This window comes from Sceloporus undulatus, chromosome 3 (genome assembly GCF_019175285.1).
Source record: "Sceloporus undulatus isolate JIND9_A2432 ecotype Alabama chromosome 3, SceUnd_v1.1, whole genome shotgun sequence".
Classification (NCBI taxonomy): domain Eukaryota; kingdom Metazoa; phylum Chordata; class Lepidosauria; order Squamata; family Phrynosomatidae; genus Sceloporus; species Sceloporus undulatus.
The window spans coordinates 241,685,927-241,713,361 of record NC_056524.1 but is presented as its reverse complement, the minus strand read 5'-3'; the positions used below and the strand labels follow the sequence as shown (position 1 = coordinate 241,713,361).

General features: G+C 38.9%; 1 protein-coding gene across 1 annotated transcript; it reads left to right on the top strand.

The window, feature by feature from the left end:
- Positions 1-781: 781 nt before the first annotated feature.
- On the top strand, positions 782-24,593 carry IGSF10 (immunoglobulin superfamily member 10). The gene is made up of 8 exons (XM_042460800.1): positions 782-871; positions 2,091-2,206; positions 5,162-5,411; positions 9,850-9,979; positions 10,763-11,153; positions 12,887-17,251; positions 18,831-19,731; positions 22,685-24,593. The coding sequence occupies exons 3-8, from the start codon at positions 5,218-5,220 to the stop codon at positions 24,591-24,593; spliced, it is 7,890 nt and encodes a 2,629-aa protein (XP_042316734.1). The 5' UTR covers positions 782-871; positions 2,091-2,206; positions 5,162-5,217.
- Positions 24,594-27,435: the final 2,842 nt, after the last annotated feature.

Sequence of the window (27,435 nt, the reverse complement as noted above, 5' to 3'; positions counted from 1 at the left end):
CACCCATTAGGTTTGCATGGCTGAGCTGGCTCTCGAACCCTGGTCTCCAGAGTCTGAGTCCAGCATTCAAACCACTATGCCACACAGGGTGACCAGATGTTCTAACTGCAAAGGAAGACATGCAAGAAAAATGGAGGACATGACCACATAAAAGCTCAAAACACAGATTTAAACATAAATTCATGCTTCTTAGTCCCGGCTCAAAATAGAGGACATTTGGGAAGTCCACCTGGACAAAAAGTTGCAATGTAGGACAGGTCCTGGAAAAGGAGGACGCCTGGTCACCCGGGCCATAGCTGGGAGGATGTGAAAAAGCGCCTCCTCCTGCAGCACCTCCTGGAACAAAGGTCAGAACTTGCCCAGAGAGACCCATTTCTGGATTGCTTTTTTGGTGTGGAATGTTTCAGAAACATCAGCAAGTATCCTGTCATTCGCCATGGGCCAGTCTTCTTCTCCAAGGGCAGGTCTGCTTTCCCTCAGGGCAAGGGCTGCCCTTTGTTTTGCCCAAACCCCTCCCGCCAAGTCCAAGGAAGAAGTGCCAAGGCTTCCTTCCTGGCGGTCCTTCCTCTCCAGTCTTCCTGAGGTCTCTTCCCTTTAGGCTGCAGCAGCAGCAGCAGCAGGTCCAAGGCTGGGGGCTTAATCGCAACTAGGGAAGGCGGGCGAGCCAGAAGGAGGAGGAGGAGGGCGTGTTTGGGAAGGCGGGGGAGTTCCCTCCCTCACCTCTGGAGCAGCTGCTTCTCTCGCTCTCAGTCTCTTCTTCTCTGCTAGAGGCGCCTGGCCAGTTCTCCTTCTCTTCTGAGGGGGCTCTGTGTGCAGAAGATGGAGCCAGCCCAGAGCTAGCTGAGAAGGACCAGGAGGACAGGGAGGCCAGGTAGGGCTGGCCATTTCAACACATGGTTTGAATTTGCCTTTGTCTTTGTGTGTGAAAAAGAGGGCTCCATCCTTTCAACCCAGGGTGACCCAAGTGTCCAAAGGAGGACCTTCCAGACAAAAGGGAGGACACCCCCCTCCCAAGCCCCAGCCAGGGCTGAATGGGAGTAGAGGGTGGCAGATGTCGAAGTGTTGAAGCAGGCCTTGGCATTTATGCTTACATGAGTGTTTTTTAGCTTGGATTTCTTTTTTCTGTCCAGGAGGCATTCCCAGATGTCCTCCATGCTTCCTGCTCAGAAATGGAGGACCTTTGGGGATTCCTCCTGGACAGAAAATAAAAAGCTAAAAACACTGAAATATAAATCCATGCTGCTTAGTCCTGCTCAAAATGGAGGATGTTTTTTGGAATTCCTCCTGGGCCGAAGGCTGAAAAGTTGGGTATGTCCTGGAAAAGGAGGACGTCTGGTCACCCCATGGACGAGGCACTGTGAAATGTAGGACATTCGAGAAAAATGGAGGACATGTTTGAAGAAGAACTAAAAGCACTCACAGAAATTACCCAGAATGTTGGGGGCAAATTAGCTTACAGTTGTAAACCGCTTAGACACTGCTTAGGTGGTATGAAGCGGTATATAAATGAAGCTTGTTTGTTTGTTTCATGTTTCATAGCCCTGCTCAAAATGGCAGGCATTTTGAAATTCCTCCTGGCAGGTTGAAAAGGAGGATATGCTTTGAAAAAGGAGGACATCTGGTCACCCTGCCTCAACCTTTTAGCTGGTTTTCAATTGGGAATGGGGCATGTCTGCATTTTCACTGAAGAGGATAGCTATGCCTTTTACCGGCTGGCACCTTTGATGGGTTTGGACTACAACTTCCATTATCCTTAGACAGGCCAGATATTTCCATTATCCCTGGCCTGTGCTGCCTCGGAACAATGGGAGTTGTATTCCAGCCCTAAATAGGATGTAAATAATTCTTCATGTGCCTGACAAAGTGGACCCTAGGTCACAAAAATTTATGTCATATTAATGAATTAAAGATGCTGCAGGATTCTTTCTTGGTTTTTGCTGTAACGGATCAGAAGATTGTTTTTGGGTTGAAATAGTGAAATGACTAAATGCAGATTAACTGCAAACCTTTCTATTTTTATTTTTTGGCTAGAAGTGTTACTTCTTATCGATATGTTTTTAAAACTGGCTGTTGCATTGCTTATTTTGCAGGAACCCAGGTCATTCAAATAAGCTGACTAACTGAAAGGGGAAGAGTGAGTAAAAGGAAGGGATTTTGGTGCAAGACACATCTCTATGCAAGACATTATTTTCAAAGAGTATCTGAGGTGGGTTGACTTCTTCTTTTCCTTTTTTTCCTTTTTTTTTTTTTGCCATCCTTTGAGTTAAGTTAGTGGATGCCAGTGTGGTGTAGCAGTTTGAATGTTGGACTGTGACCCTGGAGTGCAGTGTTCGAATTCTCACTCAGCCATGGAAAACCTGTGAGCGGCAAGCCAACTCTCAGCCTCAAGAAGAGCAATGAAAAACCACTTCTGAAGGATGCCAAGAAAACTTCATGATAGGTTCACCTTAGGGTTGGCATAAGATGGAAATGACTTGAAGGCACACAACAACAACAGAAAATATGCAGGGGTAGCTGTGTTGTCCATTTAACAAATACAAACAAAAATCCACCAGTGGATGCACAATATTCTTGTTGCAAGCTCCATGGACTACTTCTTCATCTGACTACCATCTTCAATTTTTTTTTTCTTCTCCTGTTTGGTTTGTAACATCTTGCCTGATGAAGAAGCCCATGGAGCTTCGAAAGTTTGCAACAAGTATATTGTGCATTTCAGTTGGCCAATAAAGGTATCACTAATGGATTTTTGTTTGTAACAGCAACAGAGTTGATGTTAATATGCAACTATCACAAACAAAGAGAAAATTAAAAGTAGGTCTCCCCACAGTTCTCCTGCATGGTAATAATCATGTAAAAAGTCACCGAGCAAAAACTACTGTATTGCAGTAGAGTGGGAGTCTGGAATTTACTAGCCCTGGTGATGTTATTTACATTCCACCAGTTCTCCAAGGAAGTCATGGCAGCATACATAATTATCTTCTCTTTATCCACTCAACCACCCTATGAGGCAGAGTTAGGATGAGAGACGGTTTTCCCAGTAGGTTTTCAAGGCTGAATAGGATCAGGATCTATTACAATTCTTTAATCCCGAGGCATTTAACTTACAGGTGAGCTTCAAAGGTCCATGAACTGGATACAAAAATTACTTTCTTCTTTTGATTTCTTTCCTGTTATTTTTAATTTTCTTACCATGGTGAATTTTAAAGAAAAAAGGTCTACTCTTTTAAAGTGTTCATTGTAATTTTTAAATTATTATTTCAAACTAGTTAATGTTGAGGAAGTCAGGGGCTATATAACTGGGCCAAAAGGGCTGGCATTGGAGTGGAATGGGGGCATAGTGACTGCCCGCTGCACGCCCCGACTCCACCCCCAATACAGAGTCATACCAACCACCTGCCATCATGTTTCTTTGGTGCAGCATTTAGACACACTATGCCGAAGAAACATGGAATAGCCATGCAGCAGCAACAAGGGCACCCTTTTTCTGGGCCAAAAATAAGTGCATTTTGCAGCTTCTTTTTGGCTCGGATTGTGATTGCAGTGTACGGTTGCCACAGCCCCAATTTGGCGCTTAAAGGGGCGGCGGTAAGCCATTCCTTCAGGTAAATCTGTTTCATCCCTCAGTTTACAATACAATACAATGCATGTAAAATTGTATGTGTATATTTTCATGAAACATTTCTTGGAGAAAGTCTATAGCAGATTATCAAAAGGATCCATGACCCCAAAAGATTACGAATCACTGTTCTAATCACTGCAGGATTCTGATCCCCCATGATTATCCATTAAGTATTACCAACAAGTGCTTTGTGCATTGAAAAGAACAATATAATTGTCCATATTAACCTAAGACTTTAAACAAGAAATTCAGATTTCAGGACTGAATTACACTGGGCAGACAGTGGATACCATCTAGATTGTATGCCATAGGCAGGCTTTTTATATATTCTGGATTTTATTTGGTTTTTGTACAGTGCTGTGTATATCTACGGCGCTTTATAAATAAAGCTAATAATAATAATAATAATGTAGTATCTTTCACCTACTGCCCCTTGTCTGCTCATTGCACCTAGGACAGGAGGTGGGTGCCTTTTTTTGGTGTTCTGTCTGCTATTGTTTCTTTTTAAAAGAATTACCTTCCATGCACAAGTGAGAGGGGAGTAATTGTGCCAGTTTGAGAACTGGGGTATTTTCTGGATAGTTTTGGAGTCATGTTGAGGGAACAAGAAAGCTTTGGGGTACTATGAATCCAAGACCTCCCTTGATCTGTCCCATCCCCTCAGACCACCAGTGATGAAAGTAGTATTTCACTTTTCATTTTGTGGGGGGTTAATACTAGCCCAAGGTAATTTCAAATAGTAAGCCTTCCTCTCTATCAGCACTGGTGGTCTTCAGTATCCTAACCATTGGCTTGCCCTCCGCTGAACCATAGGCTGACAGCTTTTATTTATTTTAAAATATTTATGGTTCATTTGTTAACCATGTTCTTGAGAATTATCAAAGCAGTAACATATCCAAATAGTAAATGTTGTTTTGTAGCATTGAACTCTATGCCACTTTACCATTTAACCTATTTTTTGCTCTGATACTGGTGCAGTACAAGCAGCAGCAGATGACATAAGAAAAGTGGGACTCTGCAGTTTCACTTTAAAAATATAGCAGGAAAGTATGATAGAGTCCAGTGATCAGTGCTGCTATTGTTTCTGGTCAGTCTTAACCAGAGTAGTTGTTCATCTAAAACTCCTTAAGTTTTGAGACCTAATTTACTTGGCAAGGAAGAACTTGACGTGTACTTTGGCAAAGACAAGTCACAGGCAGATTTATGAATGCTCTGAATAATGAAACAATGCTTTGTTTGTAACAAAAGCTCAGTAGTGTGCTTTACAAATTTCAGTTTTTACTACCTGTCAGCAGCCTTTCTGCCACCACATTCACTAAAAGGAAATGTGAAGGAATATTCTAAATGAAAAGTGTTATGGGGCTGCACAGTTTGAGTGGGTGTTAGTGATTTCTGTTTTAGAATGTAGGGAACTTTTACAGCTTTCCTGCAAGGCTTCTAAGGAAGAATCTACTCCCATCCCACAAAAAAGTCCTTAGATCAAAAATACCAATTTGTGACTTCAGATCTTGATGTGATGTTGTCTTGTGTTCTGTTTTCTAGAGTTTCATTTGCTCACACTTGCTAAGTGAGTTGTTGATTTAAGATTGTCACACAAGATGAAAAGAAAAGGGAAAAGCAACCCGTGCTTACTACAACTTCTCTTTGGTTTCTGTATGGCTGCCTTTTCTGGCAGCAGTGCCTGCCCGAAGCCTTGTGCCTGCTATGTACCTACTGAGGTACATTGTACATTCAGGTACCTCAGCACCATCCCACCACACATCCCTCGAAATGTGGAACGTATCAACTTAGGGTATGTTGGCACACTATTGTTCAAGTTGTGATGTCTAGTAAGTGCAATGTGATTGACTTATATAATTAAGGTGTCATAACAAAAACCACATTAGGAACACACTGATCTATGAAGCCTTGTTGCCATTGGTCTGGAAGAATAAAAAATCACCTTGTTTCTGCCTAAAAGCAGAACAGTTGAGTTTCACCTGAGTTGATCATGATGAACCTTATCAATTGTGAATTAAATCTCCCTCTGCCTAAGATTTGAACAACCACCAAGTATGAATTTGCCTGTGGTGACAGGAAGTGGTGGCAGGCTTCCAGGCTTCCTTTCAAGTTGACTGACATTAGTTGTATACATTTATTTTTGGTTTGAGAAGATTTGAACTTGCAGCTGATAACAGTCACACTGATAAACTTGGAGCTGGTTCAGAGGTAATACAGAAAGCCCCTAGCATGATGTAAATATGCTATATTAACAAGCAGGAGTATAAAACATGTTTTGTATCACAGCTAAATTCCGTTATTGTTGTTGTTGTTGTTGTTGTTCTCTCAAGAATAAAAAAAAAAGTTTTATCTCCAACCAAATAAGATTTTGAGAGTTTGGGCACATTTGTAAAAATGACCCCCCCCCCCCAATATATTTTAGGACTCCTCCTCCCATAATTTCTGAAGGTTTTCCTTTTTCTTTTCTTTTTTGCAGAAAATCAATGGTTTTTGCAACCATACAAACACACACACAAACATCCAGTTAATGTTAATGCTGATGAAACTCCTCCTCCTTTTTTTTTTTTTTTTTTCTTCTTCTCACACAGGGACAAAGAATTTTGTGGCATTGATTTTTTTTCCAGCAGGTTTTTCTCATGACCTGTTGACCCACCTGAAGACAAGAAAAGGTGCAAATATTTTTACATAACAAGTTTTAAAAGGCAAGTACAGTCTTGCTGACTTTTAAACACCTTTTAGAAAGTTCATTCTCTTTGTCCCAAACATATCCAGAATTGTGCTTGTCAGGGCCACTTTGTGGCTAGTCCCAGACTCTGGAGGAATTTACCAAGGGAGGCTAGATTAGTAACCTACTTTTTACACTTTATGTTGGCAGGAAAATATGTCTTTATTCAGGAAAGCCCTTTGTCATTTTGGATGGTTTATTTTTGAAAAGAGTTTTAACTGCTTGGGTGCTGTGTCTTTATTCTTTCTGGAGCCCTTGTGGCACAGTGGTTAAATGCTGGTACTGCAGCTACTCACTCACAAACCACAAGGTTGTGAGTTCAGTCACGGCCAGGGGCTCGGGGTCAACTCAGGCTTGCATTCTTCTGAAGTGGCTAACATGAGTACCCAGCTTGTTTAGCTTACAGTTGTAAACCGCTCAGAGACTGCTTAGTGTGGTATGAAGCGGTATATAAACGAAGCTGCTATTGTTATTGATATTCATATGACTAAGGTTTTTATATTTAAATGATTTACTTTTGTTTTCATAGGCATTCTCAGGGTTGTTTTTTTCTTTTGATTGATTACTGTTAGCTGTTTTGAGTGCCAGTTTGGAAGAAATTCAAGTTAGAAATGTAAAATAAAAAAGTAAAAAGTAAAGAATGAGTAAGTTCAACCCTGGCTTTTTTGAACAAACCATAGTTTGAGCTAACTACAGCTATAGCCTCTGACCCCAATGACAAAATTGGAAGTGAATACTCCAGTGGATACAATGCAAATGTGCCAGTGGAGGGACGGGAAGGAGGAATGGCCAAATTCAAATACTATAATATAGACTCTAGATAGGATGACACACTCTAAATAGGACCTGTAGTCTTGTAAAGCCAAGTGTCCCTCATCCTATATCTGTGCATTTCACTTTTTCTACCTAAGTGCAGTACTTTATATTTCTCCCTGTGGAAATTCATTTTGTTAGTTTTGGTCCAGCTTTCTAATCTATTAAGGTCACTTGGAATTTTGATCCTGTTCTCTGGGGTATTAGCTACTCCTTCTAATTTGGTGTCATCTGCAGACTTGATAAGTGTACCCTCTATTCTTTCATCTAAGTCATTGATAAAGATGTTGAATAACACTGGGCTCAGAACAAAACCCTGTGGCAAATCACTGGTCACTTCTCTCCAAGATGAAGAGAAGTAATTGTTAAGCACATTTGGGGTTCAGCTGGTCAACCAATTACAAATCCACCTAACAGTTGCATTGTCTAGCCCACATTTTACTAGCTGGTTTGCAAGAATATCATGGGGACCCTTGTCAGAGGCCTTACTGAAAATAAGATATGCTATATCTTTCATCTGCCAATTTTATCAAAAATTTAATGCTGAAGGATAATCTAAGGAGCAGGTTCCACTTGACAAAGCTGGTATGCAAAGGAATCAAGGCACTGAGACATGCATACTGAGTTGGACAAGCTTTAGAAAGTTCAGCTTTAGAAAGTTCAGAAATATGCATTCTGACCCACACTTGACCCATATGTGTGAGTCAAATTCTAAGTACCATACCAAACTACAAATCCCAGGATTTCCTACAGCGGAGACATGCCAAATAAAGTGGTAACATATTTTTAATTTATGGATGATATATCTAATAGTAAATGATAGACCTAACAACAAAATGCAATATCCAAATTTAATAATGTCTGCTAAGGGGACAAGGTAGCTGAAACGACTTGTTATTTTTATGTTTCTTATGTGATTCCTGGCAACATCTGGCTAGCCACCATAAGGAAATGGATTCTGGACACTTAGGTTTAATCCCACAAGACTGTTCTTAATCAGTTTCTCTTTCTAACCCCCACAAGAGATGAGATAGGAGAGATTTAAACTTATAGGGACATGCATGGCACATGCATAACAGCTCATTTGTGCTAATGTAACATATTTGTTTGCAAGTTGCTTTGAAGAGTGTTTGAAAACTTCACTTGGATTGGGATTGACCATTGGGGGAGAATGTGACAATCACAATAAGAGAGATCAAGAATGGGATTTCCTATTTCCTATTTCTGATCAAAGGTGGGTGGGAAGACTTTTCTCTTGAGGCAGAACTTCATGGAGGAGGCAGGCAGAGAGCCTCTAACAGGCCAAATTCAGGCTCTCCTGAGTACTGAAGAGTCCATCTCCTTGTCTAACCACATATTTTCCAACAATCTTCCCTTATAAGGGTTATAATGATAATAATACATTATTGTAGAGGGAAATAAATAGTTAACTGAAATCTATATGTTCATTTGGTATTTAGGTAGAATACAGACTTATTAATAGCTGCTTTCTGATTGTCAGCTCTGCAGATCATGAATTTAAACTGTCCTCTATTGCTCCTTTGAATACCTATCAATTCTTGCTTGCTCCTTTGAAAACTTGCTCCTTTGAAAACCTGGCAACCAACACACAAAAGCATTCTATTAAAACAGAACTTTGGCATGAGGAGCTCTCCTGTTTGGCTATTGTAGATATACTGTATTTTATTTCATTCAGCTTTCTGTCTGGTGAATGACAACTTGTGGGTAGTGGTTATTATATGTCATTTTTCTGTCAGTCCCATGGTTTCTGAAGTTAACAGTGATTAACTTACAGTGACTTTAAATATTTTCCCATCCAAGGCGATGGATCAGATTTTTGAGCACACTAACAGTTAACAAAACATACTAAGCTTTTTTTGGGGGGGGGGGGTATTGTTCCAGTGTTTGGAAATTTATCAGCTTGTATAGGAAGAATCAGATACAGTATATAAAGGGCCATATACAAAATATATTGATAATTGGACTTGTCCCCTGTAATTTAAACTGGTGGTTTCTGCAAGAGTGGGAATTCATAATTGACACATACTAATATAGGTTTTCATCTTGTCTCAGAAGTGTGCCCTGTAAAAAGGAGAATAAATATCTCATTCTTTTTAAAAGACACTCTCTGGGAGTATTAAACAATATTAAGAAATCTGACTTTAAGGCAGAAGCCATGCTTAACATTTATATTAAATTGCTGATGTCTTTTATGGATGGTTTCATATATTTTATTGTTTATAGCTTTATGGTTACATTGTAATTGTAGTATAGCACTGTTTGAGAGCCACAGCTGGAAATAAGTCCGTATACACTGGGTGATCTTGGGCAAGTCACTCTCAAGGGAAGACAGTGGCAAACCTCTGAATAAACCTTGTCAAGAAAACCCCATAATAGGTACTCCTTAGGGTTGCCATGGCTCAGAAATTACTTGAAGGGACACAACAACAATATACATACACATATATGTCTAAGTACATAAAATAATCATACATCTAAATGCTCAATAGTCATATCACTAAATTTTCACCTGCTGTTTCTAGGGTCAAAGTATTTCAAGTTTAAAATGACAGGTTTTAATTAAAATTTACGTATACATTTGCAAAAGAGAGACTGTTTTTGTTTGTTTGTTTTACCTTTGACCTATAGCTGACTGACTAAACCCAGATCTGGAATGAAATGTTTGTTACAGTTACAACAGTTTGGTTAAACTGACTGAAAGAGATTTTTCTGGCCTGGAGAAGCTGGAGTTGTTGATGTTGCACAGTAATCAAATACATACTGTTCAAGACAGAACATTTTCTGATTTGCATTTGTTACAGGTAAGATATGTTACAGTTTATCCAGCATTGTTGTGTCACAGTTTTTATCCTCAGACCTTTTAATTTTAGGTAAAAAGTATGCTTTTGAGGAGTGATGCCTCTTTGTTTTTCAAAGTTGTTCTCATTAATTAATGAAATCAATAACAACATTAAAACAAAACTAGTAAACATTAGGAAGAACATCCTGACAGTAAGACCTATGTAACGTCAAAAAGAGATGGGCTCTCCTTCTTTGAGGTATTTAAGCAGAAACTCAATGGCCATCACTCAGAGATGCTAGTTGTAGATTCTGCTTTAGCCAAAGTCTGCAGTAGGTGACCTGTGTAGTCTTCTCCATCTCAACAATTCTAATATTCTATGAAAATGTTCCTTTACTTTAGACTACAGCCCTAAAGCACCGATTAAGGAGTGAGTCCCCTGAACACAGTGGCACTTGCTTTTGAGTAATCACATGTTGGATTGTGCTGTGCATTTACCATATAAAGGTGACATTTGAAAACTGCATTTGTAGCTTTTACATTTGTGTGCAAAATGATCTTGTAGCACATTTGAGACTAAACAAGTAAAAGAATTTGTAGTGGAGTAGCATAAGCATTCATAGACAGTTTACTTCCTCTGATGTCTGCTTTGCCCCAAAGTCTATGAAAGTTTATGCTAGAATTTCTTTCACTCAGTTAGCCTCAAAGGTTCTGTGGGATCCCTTTGTATACTGATATTCCAGAATAACATATATGTGTCTCTGAATTTTACTTTAGTTTTTTACTCTCCCATTTCCATCAACAGGTCTTAAAGATGAGCTATAACAAAGTCAAAGTTGTTCATGCAGACACGTTTCATGGTCTCACAGGTCTGGTACGTTTGCATATGGATCATAATCAGATTGAATTTATAAACCCCAATGCATTCTATGGTCTTACATCACTGAAGCTGGTCCACTTGGAAGGAAATGTACTTAAACAACTTCATCCAAATACTTTTGTCACTTTGTGCTACCTTCAAATTTTTAAGACATCTTCCATAAAACATATCTACCTGTCTGATAACCTATTTACTTCTCTGCCACAAGACATTTTCACATATATGTCTGACTTAGAACGCCTCTACCTTCATGGAAACCCTTGGATTTGTGACTGTTCAATGAAGTGGTTTGCCAAGTGGACAGAACAGAACCCAGGTATTCAATATACTATACCCACACTTTATTTATTATCTAAAGTATTTTTTACTCCAGTGTTCACCTGACAAGGATTCCAATGAAGCTTACATAATAAACACCATAACAAATAATTAAAGCAGTAAAAATAAAGTACATGTGATCTTCAAATGATCTCTATAAAGCAGTAGCAATGAAATATTTGCCTTACTGGCTGCTGCTAATTCTACACCTCTCCTTGCTCAGAGAGGTTGATCCTAGTTGCTGTGTGCTTTAAAGTTGTTCCCAAAATACAGTGAACCTGAGGTGAACCTATCACATGGTTTTCTTTGCAAGATTTGTTCAGAGAGGGTTTGCCATTGTCTTCCTCTAAGGCTAAGGAAACTGATTTGACCAAGGCTACACAGTGGGTTTCCATGGTCAAGCAGAGACTCAGATCCTGGTCTCCAGACTCATAATTCAACATTCAAACTGCTATAACATGCTGGCTCACTCATTGGCTGCTGCTGTCTATTGAGAACAAGTATCTTTTAAAATAATTAAATGTTTCAACCATATTTAAGGCAAACATGAAAAATTTAGCTCACTGTGTTATATTGTGCCAGGGCACATTTAAAACTCTAGGCATGATCTTTTTTTAAAAAAAAATTATGAAAACAGAAGAGTTTATTACATCTAATAATGTATTGGTTTCATAATTGTGCATAAAAATTGGTTCAATTATGATTTTGGGGAAATATTTTTTGGGAAATTTTTTTTTGCAAAGGAAAAGTTTCACAAAAGGGATCTGGAATGTATGCAGCCCTTACATAAAACTGCCACATGATATTAACCTTCGTTTATCTCTTATTTATATTTGTACATAGCAATAAAAGAAAAATGCAACTCCTTTCCCATTCCTATCAGGTGACCTTGGGCAAGTTGCACTCTCGCAGCCTCAGAAGAAGACAAAGGCAACCCACTGAACAAATCTTGCCAAGAAAATCCTGTGTTAGGGTGAACTTAGGTTCACTGTACGTCAGAAACATCTTGATGGCACACAACAACAACAAATCTAAAAACCTGGGGGACAAGAACATAGGCTTCATCAGAGCAAGAGCATGAGAGCCTGCTATGATATAGGACAGGTTTCCATATAAGCAATGGATAACAAGTAGTTGTGCTACTACCCAACACTCCTCTCTGATCTTGTTCTTCCTTTCTAATGTTTCATCTAGGGAACACCTTAACCTGAGGCTAATTCCCAAGCCGTAAGTCAAGCATGAGTGAAGTGTGGCTGCTCTCCAAAGCTGTTTTTGCAACCCCTGATCCCCACCAGAGTCCTCAGGTGCCCCCCCCTTTTCTTGAGAGAGTCCAGGAGCAGTAATTACATTTTTCAATTTCAACTCCTCTTTTCCCACACTATTTAAAAAGGCCTAGATTTTTAAAACAAGAACTGAATATCCAGCCACTTTTTTTAAAGTGGGAAAACAATCTGTATAGTTCCTCAAGAGTCCCAAAGTGTGAAAACTGGCCCAAACTTAAATTGTCAACCACTCTCACAGACCTTTTCCAGGTTTTTGTTCATTACAATTGCATTCTGGAATCATGACAAATGGTCAAAAGATTGTGCTAGCTCCCAAACAATTTTGAATGACTTCTGACTGAGGTCTGCCTTATTTCATAGACAGCGGAAATATCAGCAGAACAAGATCTTTTGCTTTTATGCCAGGATTTTTAAAAAGTAATTTTCTTTTTCTCTTAATTCTCTCTAGATGTTGTAAAGTGCAAAACAGACCGAGGCTCTTCTGGTGTTCTTCAGTGTCCATTGTGCTCCAACCCCAGAACTTCTAAAGACAAACAGTTAGCTGACTTGTCCCTCTCAGATTATAATTGCATAAAACCAACTATAGACACAACCTTGAAAACAAAGAACATCACTGTGCCAGATGACGGGGACTTTATTTCAATTTCCCCCAAAGATTTTATGGCTCCCATAGGGTCTGTGGTATTAAACATGACAGACCAAGCACAGAATAGGGCGAGCTTGGCTTGCAGTGTACAAAATCCTTCAAAGATTTCTCCAGTTTCATTTCAAAAAATGGATAACATCACAGTACTGAAATCATCATTGTTGACATTTCTTGTGTGTAGCATTGAGTATGAGCATATTCAGCAGCTGTGGAGCATACTGGCCCTATATAGCAATTCTCCACTCAAACTGAAAAGGGAGCAATTACTCAAAGAAGCACCTTATCTGAGTTACAAATACAAACAAACAGATTCTGAAAATGAAGACCTTTTTACTGACATAGATGCTGAGTTGAGAGCTGAGCCTCCTTGGTTGATGCAGGAACAAATATCTCTGCAATTAGATAGAACAGCAAGCACACTCAACACTCTACATATCCAGTACGCAATGGATGTTCAGATTACTCTCCCAGTTGCTGGTCCCAAATCAGCAGGACAGAGATGGGCCATGATATTCCAAAGAAATAGCACAAGAACTGAATACTCTGTTTTAGCAGGTAGATCTGTGGAATTGGATTGCCAGGCAATTGGAGATCCTACCCCTGTAATTGAGTGGGTATTAGCTGATGGGAGTAAGATTAAAGCTCCGTATGTTAGTGAAGATGGGAGAATGATGATAGCAAAATCTGGAAACCTCCTGTTACGTGCAGCAGATAGCTTTGACACTGGAGTGTATCACTGTATAGGGACCAATTATGAAGATGCCGATGTCCTGACCTTTAGGATTATTGTGATAGACCCTTATATGGAACATAACCATTTTAATGGACCTCAACTTTCAGTGCTTTTAAATGAAGCAGTCTACCTTCCATGCCAGTCTACAGCTACTCCAGATGCCTCTGTTGACTGGATCTTACCTGAGCACATCATTCTTAATAATTCTTCAAAAAACAAGCTTCTTTTTCAAAATGACACATTAAAAATACAACAAACAACAGATCGGGATGGTGGTTATATCAAGTGTATAGCAGCCAATCAATATGGTGCAGATTTTTTGGTTTACCAAATAGTAGTTAAGAGGCTTGAAAACAGTTCACAAGAACTAGATATTCAAGTGGAAGATGAGGCAGCAGAAGGCTCTGGTGAAAAGCCTGAAGTTATTAGGAAACCTCAAACTCCTTTGCAGACTGAAGTAACACATCAGGGATTTACCAAAGGTTCATCAATAAAGCACCCTATTCTTAACAAAGCCAAAAATAATTATAAAGTGATTTACAGGAGGAATAGGGACAAAATAAGCAAAAGGTATAGAGGACGCAAGAGGCAATTTGCTCCCTCCACCAGAAGAATTGATCCATTGCGCTGGGCAGCATTTCTGGAAAAAACAAAGAAGAATGCCACATTGCTAACAACACAAGAACATGCCAGAGTGAAACCAACAGTAAAAGGTCTTCTGTCTTCAAAGATTTTTGGAAATCAAGAGGAAACATCTGGAGATGATATGTTTCCAGAAGAAGAATTTATGTTACTACCAACTAAAAGACCTGCACTATACACTCTGAGAGAGGCATCAGGAAATGTAGTGACAGCAGAACTTGGAAGTGTATCAAGTAATTACAGTTCTTTGGCAACATCTGGCATGGTCCCAGAAATAGAAACTCCAGTGACTAGCCCAGTGATTATGCTTACTGAGGAACCCAACAGCCAGGAGATATATATGGAAGTTAAACATGAAACTGAGAGAGAATCTTTTGAAGAATATCTCACACTACATATACCACCTACCTATACAGAACCATCAACAACAACATCCTCTAAACTGCCAAGTAATGTTGCAAATGTTTCAGGGACTTTTCACAAACTAATACCATCTGAAGAAAATATTTTACATTTAAAAATGACACCAACAGTAACAACTGCAACAAATGTTAATAAGGAAAGTCAGTCTGTGACTGCTGAAAAAAATACGGTAAAAACTCATCTATTTGCAGAAGCAAATGAGGAAGCATCAAGAAAACCAAATAATCAAGTTTCTGTAGTGACCATCAGTGCATCTGATGATATATTTAGACACATTTATGTGTACAGTACCCCCAAAATAACAACACCCAAGCCACTTTCAGTCTCAACCATTACCACTCATCAACAGTTTAAGAGAGTTAGGGATGTTACGACTCATACCCCCCTCTACAGACAGTATGGCAAACGTAAAAAAATATCTAGTAGAAGACGAATAGTTAGACCTGATTGCATTCCCAAGCTTTCCAGTCGTAGATTTCCTTTTGTTAGACCTCGACAGCAAGAAAGCACATGCATGCCTCCCCTTGTAGAAGTGAGTGCATCTACCTTATCTCCTCCTTACAAATTTTATGAACAGACTACCTCTCAAGCACCGCTTCCCTCTTCATTTAAAAGTCAGCATGCAGACGCAACAACTTTTAATCAAATCTTGACATTCTCAGGAAACAAGCTGGATACAGGTGAACAGTATACAACTTCCAAAATAATTACATTCTATCCTGAAAATAGCCAGGTGGTATCACAAAGAGAAGTAGAATCTATTACACCACTACAAACAATTACTGACAGAAACCCATCATTTATCACTGATCTTCAAACACAGACAATCTATAGCCCAGGAGATGACAAGGAAACTGAATCTACCAAAGCTAGCATATCACCTTCAACTATTAAATCTACCATTCCCACTCTTGAAACTAATACATCTTCCAGTGATTCAGCAGGGGGAAACTCTTGGCACAATTTATTTGGAAGAAGCCATGTTCAAAGGGAACTACTAGAGAAGCAGCCCAGTTTACAAACAAAGCCTTCTACTACTTTACAAAAAGGTGTAGAATCTTTGCCTGTGGTATCTGTCATACCTGGTCAAACAACTGTACCAATAGACAGCATTTCACCAGTATATAAATCTGATTTTTCAAAGAATAGGAGCCAGACTGATGGTCCCACATTACCACTCAATGTTACAGAACTGCCATCTTCAGCTCACAGTTCCAGTCTTACAAGTTTTCTGAAAAAAGAAAGAAATGCCACTAGCATGGTACCAGTTCCTATTCTAATCACTGCTGCTAAAATTGAAAATAAAATTTCCAGGCCCAGAATGTTTGGACCTGGCAGAAGAAGAGGTCAAAGGAGGAGAAGGCCCCTGAAGATGTTCATGCAATCTCAGGAGAATGTGAGTAGCAATAAAGGAATTACTACGTTACTGGAAAAAAGAATGTCTTCTACTACTTTGGAAATGTCTAAAAAGGTAACTGTGTCTTCTAGCACCATACAAACGGAATTATTTTCAGCATTAACTGATATGGATGTGGTTACAGCTAGAATACAGCAACCAATTGCTAGCACAGAACTTATATTTGAAGATAATAAACCCACAACAGCTGCTCAGATATTGGAAAGGAATACTACCACAAAATATATTACCGCTACAAACATCCCAGTGGATCACTTGTCTTCAGAAAAACCTGTACCTCAGATCTCACTGCCAGTATCATTTTTGGATGTAGTAAGCACAACCACAGTGTTACCAGACACATCCTTAACAACACTGAGATTGTTGTCTAACAAGCCAACACAGGCTACTACAGTGATAAATAAGGAGCTATATCAACATTTAGAAAGAAAAGTTGTTCAAGGAAAGAAAACAACAGAAGCAGTCCTTCCTATTAAAACTGAGTTAAATGTCCTAATTCCTACTGACTCAGTGCATCCCACCACACAAGACCCTAATCCATTAACATCCCAGTCAGGAGTCATTACAGGTGTAGCTATCGCAGAAACAACTATATCTCCCAAGTGGGAAAAATCACCTTGGAATGAGCCATCTTCTAAAACAGCAGAAAGCAGAAAACCCTTCATAATTAATATGTTGACAATATTGAAATCTCAGAGTTCCACTCAGTACAGTCCTTTGAAGAGGAAGAACAATTATGTCAAAAGTTGGAGTGAGAAGATACCAGACCAGGAATCTACCACCACTAATCTAATAGCCTTAAATTCATTCTATCAAACTAGAGTTTCAAAACCAAGGATAATTGGGGGAAAATTTGCAGCATTTACAGTTCTGGCTAATTCAGATGCCTTCATCCCTTGTGAAGCCAGTGGTAACCCTGAGCCCACAATACAGTGGACCAAAGCGTCATCAAGTAAGTTTCCCATGCTTACAGTGAATATTTTTATTTTCTTTTTTATCATGTGGAAGACACAAGCTAGTATGTAATGTTGGGCATTGTTAATCACCCATCTACCTACCTATCCCTAGTACTGAGTTATAAGGAGGAACTGAGATTCAGCATGATGCAGTGTTGGATGAGGATGATTCAGCTTCAAAATCTCACTGAACATTGAGTTCACTGAATGACCAGTCCCTTCCTCTCAGCTTAATTTCTTTACTGGGTTGTTATGAGATATAACTGGGTATATAGGAAGAATTGTGTATGCCACTCTGAGCGCCTTGAATGGTGGGTTATAAACATAATAAAAAAATAATAATCCTACCTGCAGTTGCATATGAACAAATCTTGTTTTCTTTACATCATACTTAAAAAGTAACAACTTAACTGAAATCAGTAACTAAGGTAAATCTTAATTGAAAGGGAGAAACTGCAGTAAGACAGTACATTTGGCCAGATATTCGCATTGCATTGAGATCATGGCATCAGGACTCGAGATAAATATCAATCCCACCACAGAAACAAAACATGAAAGTAAATGTCTGCAAACCCCAAGTGTGTCCCCCTTTGCCCCTTGCTCAGATTACTGCTATCATAGCTATTTCATGCCAGGAGAAAAAATCATAGCCATTTCCCTGCTTGTTCATAATTGCATTCTTGACAAATATGGGGAGATTCCAGAAGACTGTCCTAAAAACATATTTCTATCAACCTGATGATGTGAGCCTCAAGTTCAGCAAAGATAAAGAATATATGTAAGAGTTTTGATAGATAATACTCTTTGCACAGTTTCACTTTTGGCTATAAATGTTGTTTTAGTAAAATGTGGCATAATCTGGTTCTTTGTTCCTTCCTTTGCATGAGTGAATGAACAGCCCAAGAAGGAAAGGTATTGTCCAAATCTTGAATATGGTTAAATATTCTCCAATAAATCAGGACTGTAAGTCAGCTTTATACCAGGGTTTGGTGTTGGCTTATGGATCCTGGTTTGTTTGGTCACACTTAACTATAACCAGATTTTACACTAAGCTACCTGTTCCTGACTTTTCTACCTGCTAGTATGAAAGGGGAAGGAAATAGATACCCCTCCTCCTTTCAACTGCTGTGACCTAGCAAGGACAGCTCCTGCTATTTGTCTGTTGTTCCACTTTTTCGGCTGCCTTTAAAGTCTCCATAAAATTGTCTCAGTTCATTGGGACTAGTAATTGTTAGTCCTGTGGAATCAATAGGATTTGTGTAATCCTCTTTGATTTCCTGGGATCTGAGAAGAAAAGGGAGGATAAAAATATTTTAAATAAATAAAAAGTGTTGAGATACCATTCAGCAATACTTTTATTGGAACTAACCTAAGGCCTATTTCTTTTTCTTTTTCAAATGATGTGAACAGTTGGTGGAAAATAGGCTGCACTAACAAATAAAAAATGAGGCAACACCCCTCCACACACACACACTAAGTTAGATAAATATTTCATATTTTTGGTTTGCAAATTATTGTACAAAGCAAAACACACGAATTTATTTAGCTAATTTCATTTTCATTTCCTTTAAACAGGTGTTGATGCACCAAAACACAAACATGATAACAAACTTGAGATTCTTCCGAATGGTACCCTTTCCATCCAGAATGTCAATGTCCAAGACCGTGGACAATACATATGTACGGCTGCTAATCAATATGGTTCTGACAAGCTTCTTGTCACATTGTCTGTGGTGACCTACCCACCAAGAATCCTGGGGAGAAGGTCCAGGATTATTACTGTTCATTCAGGCAAGTCAGTGACCATGAAGTGTACAGCTGAGGGGCGTCCCATTCCTACTATTTCCTGGATCCTTGCAAACAAAACTTATATCTCAGAGTCTTCTATAGGAAATGAAGCCATATCTTTTCAAACAGATGGCACACTGACAATTAAAAAAGCCAGCATTTATGACAGGGGGATTTACACATGCACTGCATATAATCCAGCTGGTTCTGATACAGTGACAATAAAATTGCAAGTCATTGCTGCACCACCCATCATATTGGAAGAGAAGAAACAGTATGTATTAGAGAATAAAGGGGAGAGCTTGATGCTTCCTTGCACTGTCAAAGGAAATCCTCATCCAGGTGTTCATTGGGTCCTCTTTGATGGAACAGAAGTGAAGCCTTTGCAGTATATTAATGGAAAACTTTTTCTGTTTCCTAATGGAACACTTTACATCAGGAATATAGCTCCTTCTGACAGTGGAAACTATGAATGTATAGCCACTAGCTCCACTGGTTCAGAAAGGAGAGTAGTAAATCTCCAGGTAGAACATGGTGATACAACCCCTCGAATTGCAGTGGCATCTCAAAGGTTGACTCAGCTGAATTTTGGAGACAGACTACTTCTGAATTGCTCAGCTACGGGAGAGCCAGACCCAAAGATCATCTGGAGACTACCTTCCAAAGCTGTTGTTGACCAATGGCACAGGTAAGGCTCTTGAAAGCTGCTTTTCTTACCTTGAACATCTGAAATGTAATGCATTAAAGGGTTTTGTGATGTGGAGGAATAAAGCTTCTGGGACATGGATGAATCGACGAGTTTTCTGTATGACCTACTCTGATACAAAGGATTTTCTCACTGTGGTTGGCTGAGCTGCTTAGATGAGAAAGAACACAGGGAGCTAGGTTATTCTGAGTTGGGTGGCTTCTATTCACAACACTAATCTCCAAGCAGCTTTCCTGTACTACAGGAGGCTTTCCCCAGTTCTACCTACAAAAGCCAGTGACTGAACACAAAATTATTTTCATACAAAGCAGGTTGTCTCTCACTGAGTTGTAGCCTTTTGCCAGCAGATGAAGAGATCTGAAGGAGGGTTCTTTTTTTTGGGGGGGGGGGGGGGGGGGTTGGATGGCTGAGGAAATAGACATCCAAAAGAATTAGCAGAACTTAAAATTAGAAAGTATGTTAAAACAGAGTGAATATGGAGAAAGAGAAGAATATGGAACCAGAAGAATATGGAGAAAGAGAATTGGGTTTTTAGGAGTTAGAAAAGAATAAAAACTAGAAGAGAGAATGGCAGAGGTGAGAGCAGAGGTATTCAAACTGAAGTTAAGGAAGCTAAAGCATGAAAAACAGAAAAACAGATTCAAAGTAAATAGAAGAGGGGTGATACACAAAGAAGAGAACGACATGGCAGCACCAATGCCACTGATTCCTAGGTGTGTTTGCTGCAGATCCATGACATTAATACAATACATTGATTTCATTGTTATATACTGGAATAGGGATGGAAAGAATACTAATATTTGACTCCAGGTTTTTAAAAAAACAGGTTTCCTAACAAGCAGGAAGTCCCATAGGTAAGAATAAGAGACTAATTAATTTTGCATGATTTTCTTCTGGTGTTTGAATATCCTAAAGTATTGTGAAGGGATTATTCAGCAGAGAAATACCAGTGGATTAATTAATTAATTAATTAATTTCGCAGGCACACTGTTTTCTGCACAGAAAACAGATTGTGGGTTTTTTGCACAAAAAAACCAGTTTTTCTCTGTAGGAATAATTCTTGTGGAGCACTTTGGGATGTCTGAGAAGATACAGAGAAGATATTGTGGATGAATATTCATTTTCTCACATTGTGGACAGAAAACTATTCTTAATTATTTGTCCTCATATATGAGGCCAAAATAGTACGAAGTTTAAGATCTCTATCCAAGATGACTTTATTGTAAGACATGACAGTATATAATTCATTCAAAGGCAGTGGTACCCCCTCATTGACTTCTAGCCATCAGCTCAGTTCTTAAGTGAAATCCTTTGAGTCCTTATTAGAGCTCTGATAGTAACAAATCTTGTAATCTCTAGAGTGATCTAGATGAGTCTCAGAAATCATAGAAAGTAATAGACTCTTAAATCCAGGGCCACATGGGTAAATTGTCTGCCAGCTCTTTGGAAAACATTTGAACAGAAAGAGCCAAAGATTTATGTATTTCAGCTTTCATGTTATGATCTATAACAGGCTTTTTGGTAGGCTCAAACTGGCTTCCAGTTCCCTCACATCTCTGGCAAAGCAAATTTTCCATTGAGCTGTTCATAGCAGTGTAGGCACGTAGCTACCACATGCCTCATTTGTTTCAACAACACGCTGGTGTTGGATAAATGAGGATATTAAGAGTCCAAGAGCACTGTAAAATGCAATTAAGTATTTATTTGAAATATATCCACAATTAATTTATTTAAAAATATAAATTGAAATAAAAAGCAATGCTTCATTATTTGATTTTTCACATTTCTTCCATCTGTACCATACCTAGGGTTCTCAGGTAGTTTCTATTCTAGCCACTGATATTAGCAAGGTTGCTGCATTACATGCTTTCGGATCATGTGTTGGGACCCAAATCTAGGAGTTAATGTTAGGTTAATATAGTTTCATGTTCAGCCTAAAGTTATTTCTCAGGTTTAATGTGAGTTGCCATCCCATTTCACCTGTAGTGAAATTTCATGACTAGAAATGTTATTTTTTGGGGGGAGGGAGCAAGGAAGCAGAGTCTGGTTAATAGTAGTATTTCCCCCCCCCCCCCAACAGTTCTGCTTAAAGAAGTATCTAAACAATTTTGGAAATTTCTGCTCACTAAAATACATTTTGGATTATGAAATAAGTGTAGGATATAACTAGCAAATATTCACAAGAGTTTCTACATTTCTATAAACTATTGCTTTACGTAAAACTAGCTCACTGGACTTGACTGAGTGAAGCAGCTTGCTCAGCCCAATACTGACAAAACAGGCAACAAGTCAAGATCTAAGTAAGAGATCTCTGACATTCACTAACAATCTGTACATGTTATAGATAACTGCATGGAGTGGAAAGATCATCTTTCGAGTTTAATTGGAGGTGCTTGAAGTGCATGTTTTCCTCATATAACAGGGGTTGAGGTTTCATTTTCTTGAAATAAGTCCTGGACAGAACTTGGCTGCCTCCTTTGCCAGCAGTGTAATTTAAGTCTGGGTGCACACATTATTACAATAGTCTGGAACCTGTTTGGTCAAGTTGTGGTCCCATGATGTTCTAGTGAATATCTGCATTATGACACTAAGTGAGATCGGTTTATGATATAGTTTCTTCCTGGAGTCACTTAGAACAGAGTGAGGTGATGATAAATTGAGGAGGGAGTGTGTAAAAGAAAATCCACTGCCTCCATGGTTTCTCCATTTAGAATTTAATTTTAGATGGTAGCAGAATGATAAAAGACCACACTGTGGATGTTACTTTCTACACCATTATGATAATAAACTTCAATGTTTCCACTTGATATACTCTTACTTTAGCTACAATTTAATTTACACCTGAGAGTCACCAACTTTGCTGTCAGAATTCTGGCATAATTTAGTGCAAGAACATACTCAATAATTCTATTTTTTTTTTAATTTCCATTTCTAGAATGGGGAGCCGAATCCATGTGTATCCCAATGGATCACTGGCTGTTAAGGCAGTCACAGAGAAAGATGAAGGTGACTATATATGTGTGGCAAGGAATAAAATGGGAGATGACCTAATCCTTATGAAAGTCAGTGTAACAATGAAACCTGCAAAAATAGATGAAAAACACTATTTTAAGAAACTGGTGCCTTATGGAAAAGATTTCAAAGTGGATTGCAAAGCTTCTGGGTCCCCTGAACCAGAGATATCATGGAGTTTGCCAGATGGCACAATGATCAACAATGTGATGCAAGCAGATGACAGTGGACATAGGTCTCGGAGATATATTCTGTTTGACAATGGCACTTTGTATTTCAACAAAATTGGTGTAGCTGAGGAGGGAGACTACACATGTTATGCTCAAAACACCCTTGGAAAAGATGAAATGAAAGTCCACATAACAGTAGTAGCAACTGCACCTCGTATCAAGCATAATTCTAAGACCTATGTAAAGATAAAAGCAGGTGATAGTGCAATCTTTGATTGTGATGCCACAGGGGAACCTAAACCAAAAATATTTTGGTTGTTGCCTTCCAGTGACATGATCTCTGCTTCAACTCAGAGATATTTTCTTCATGTTAATGGGTCATTGTCTGTCACTAAAGTGAGGCTCATTGATGCAGGAGAATACATTTGTGTGGCACGTAATTCTGGTGGTGATGATACAAAGCTTTATAAACTAGATGTTGTCTCTAAACCACCTCTCATCAATGGTTTGTATACAAACAAGACAGTCATTAAAATTACAGCCATCAAGCATTCAAAGAAGCATATAGACTGCAAAGCTCAAGGAACACCTGTACCCCAAATCATGTGGATAATGCCTGACAATATTTTCCTAACAGCCCCATACTATGGGAGTAGAATAACAGTACACAAAAATGGGACTCTTGAAATCCGTAATGTAAGGCCTTCCGATTCAGCAGAGTTTATATGTGTAGCACGTAATGATGGGGGAGAAAGCATATTGGTAGTTCAGCTGGAGGTGTTAGAGATGCTAAGGCGTCCTGTGTTCAGAAATCCATTTAATGAAAAGGTGATAGCAAAGCCTGGAAAAATCATCTTCTTGAATTGCTCTGTAGATGGAAATCCACCTCCTGAGATAATCTGGATGCTACCAAATGGCACACGGCTCTCCCCTGGTTTTAGAACACATCACTACTTCTTGGGAAGCAATGGTACCCTTGTCATCAATAGCCCTTCTAAAGCAGATGTGGGCAAGTACCGATGTGCAGCTAAAAATAAAGTTGGCTATATTGAAAAACTGATTGTTTTAGAAGTAGGCCAGAAACCCACTATTTTTATCCATTCAAGAGGGGTTATCAAAAGCACTAGTGGAGAATCCTTATCACTACACTGTCTTGCTGGCGGAAGCCCCAAGCCAAACATTATATGGACGGTTCCTAGTGGCTATGTTTTAGACCATCCTCAGATTAATGGGAAATATACATTACTGGAAAATGGTACTTTATTCATAAGAGAAACCACTGATAATGACAGAGGAAGCTACACATGCAAAGCTCAGAATTATGTTGGTGAATCAACAGTAGTGGTTTTTGTAATGACTGTGGCACATCCACCAAGGATTACAAATAGACCACCAAGGAGTATTCACACTATTGCTGGGGTAGCACTTCAGCTTCACTGCATGGCCTTGGGAGTACCAAGCCCAGAAATTACATGGGAACTGCCTGATCACTCACTGCTTTCCACAGGTAGCAAAAGCCAGCCATCTGGAAATGAACTTCTTCATCCACAAGGAACATTAGTAATTCAGAATCCAAAATCATCAGATTCTGGCATATATAAGTGTATGGCAAAGAACCAGCTTGGCACAGATTCCACTGTAACATACGTTCAAGTCATCTAAATTGAGAAAAGAACAGTCAGAACAACTGATAACAAAGTCTAATCTGGATCAAGTTTGGCTTTCAAAGATGTTTAATCAAATCCTGTCAAAAAGCATGTCAGTGCCTTACAATTACAATTCACAATTTACAGCACACATGCTGAGAACAGAAAGATCTGGGGAAAATGTGCATGATGGCCTTGTATTAATTTTATAGTGATATTAAAACAGCTTTAATAAATTAAGGCACTTAATTTTCCAACAAAAACAATAGAGGATTCCTACATGAATTAAAATGATTTTGGTATGGAACTGGAAGTATTTAGCAGAAGAATGGAGTTTTAAAATGCTAGCTTTTTTATTTCCCATTTGATAATAGTATAACCATGGTATACATTGTAAAGTTATCCAAAGATATGTAAAAAAAAGAAGAAATATGATAGCTGTTTTGTTACATTACTGGCATTTTGTGAATATTTTGTTCTTCATTTGCTTTTAAAAGGTGCTAACCAGTTTATAATACTGTACTACGATTTTGTTCTTCCATATAGGAGTCCTTTTTTGTAGGGCTGGTGAAGAACAACAGAAAATAGTCCAAGAACAGGGTTTTGTTTTGCTGTTGAAGACACAATGTGATTTTTTCTAGAATAAAAAACACAAAGTCTGCAACTGAAGAAACATAGATGTAAATAATGATCTTGCTGCCAAGTATTCAGCTGCTAAATATTTTACATTAAAATCAATAATTTAATATATTGTGTGTGGTTTGTTTTAAAAGGAAACAGTGCATTACCAATAGCAGAGGAGCAAACACTCTACTTTCTGTAGAGCATCTGGAATCAAAGGGTTAGTCACTATTAGAATCAGAACAGGCCACCTGTACCTCTGGTCTGATCCAAAGAGCTCTTCAGCGCAACTGGAAACAGCATGTTCAAGAAAATTGCTCCTAGTAACTTATAATAAACATGTTTATATTGTTCTTCATTTAAATTCCAAGAGGAATTCAAAAAGACATGTGATATATAGAGACACTATGGTGAGATAAGATTTGAATATTTAAGAATATCTCCTGGTAGAGTGGTAAATCATAGCTGAGTCACCAGCATCTGCCAAAATAATTGAGACACCAGGTTTTTTCATGCTGGTATGGACTGCGAACCACACAGTCTTCTTATTTGTTTTGCATCCCACATTTCACAAGATGCTTATTTGAAGGAGAGGACCATATACCTTTGTACTGAGCTTGTCCAAAGTCAGCTGTGCCTGTAGTAAGATGGTACAGTTCGACTTTTAACTTCAGTTCTGTTCCTATGCTAGTAGCTCAAGAACTTAGGAGTTAGCACTGTGTCATTGTTTTTACAGAGATAGGAGGATTAACAACCTGTTGTCCAAGATACCATTTGAGACCTCGTAAATTATGGGAGGGAAGCATCCTTCCCCATGCTTAATCTATTCTACTTCTGAATTTGTAAAGGCGTTCCCAGGGAAGGGGATGGTATTTTTGCCAAGATAGCCAATTCCACCACTGACCTTGATGGAGAAGGCCCCTTCCACAATGACATGTCTCTGCAAAGACTGCAACTTCAATTAATCCAGTTGTCAGAACTATGGCAAAAGCAGCCATTTCTCATAGCTCAGAATCTAGCTTTGTTACTAGATTTTGGTCTGGAAAGAGGGAATGCATGCTTTGACCACTGTTGAGGCCAAGATGCATAGGAGGAAGGAGTGTGTTCTAGAATGGAAGCCATCCCTGTTGAAAAGGTAAGTAGTTTCATTTAAACATGTTTGCAAGTTGTGCACTGAAGACCTGAGTGATGGAAAGTTGCAATATAAAGAAATAATAAATTCTTGAAGCCTCAGCACATCCCAGTCACCAAGAACCAAGCTTCTACGTATTCTTGGTTTTGGCAGATCTCAAAAACAAAAATGTTACATAGTAATGGGCAACAGTATGTGTTACCTTGAAATAAATACAACTATGAAAATTAAATGTACTACAACATGTTTTATAATGTGTAAAGCAAAAGCAGTCAACTGTGGCCTTCATAGTATTTCACTGCTGCTCCCATAATCCCTGATCACTGACTGTGGTGGCTAGGCTTTTGGGATTTATAGACCATAGCACCTTGTGGGCAATATTTGTCCATCCTCTTTTCTGAAGTCATAACAACTTGTCCCCGGCATTTACAGTGAATTTGCCAGTGTCTAACAGTAAAAGAAGTACTTACAATTGTGTTAGTTGAAAGGTCACCAACTGCCCCATCCAGGCAAAGAACAAAAGGCTATGACAGCCATACTGGTATTTACACATTTAAAAATGGTGACACCTGTACTGCCTATTGGTACATTTACCCAATGCTGGGGCAAATAGTGGTGGAGGCAACTGTTGTCAGGCCCTCACGGGTTTTCAGAGATATCTGGGAAATATAATGCTGGACAAGATGGACTATTCTTGATACAAAGAATATATAAAGATATAAAGAATACATATGATTTTTTCATTTTCAGTAGACTGAGGATTTTGACACATTGTCAACAAAATGACCAACTTTTCTTTGCAAAAAAAAACCCACACCCATTTGACACACACCCCTTACCATAAATACAGCTGATTATACAGATACCTGTGTTTTGCACTCCCAGTTGGAAAAAGGAGATAGACACGTTTCTGTGGATAACTGAAGGTCACTTTATTTAACAAGGGACTTGCATAAAGGAAATAACAGGGCAGGCCAGTGTGAAGGTGGCTATTTGCCTCCTCTCCCATATCCAAGGTGAGCCAACTCAACCCCATCTGTAAACCAAGCTCCTGGTTTGTCACACAGGCAGAAATATCTTTGAGGAAGACCTTCACCCAACCTGT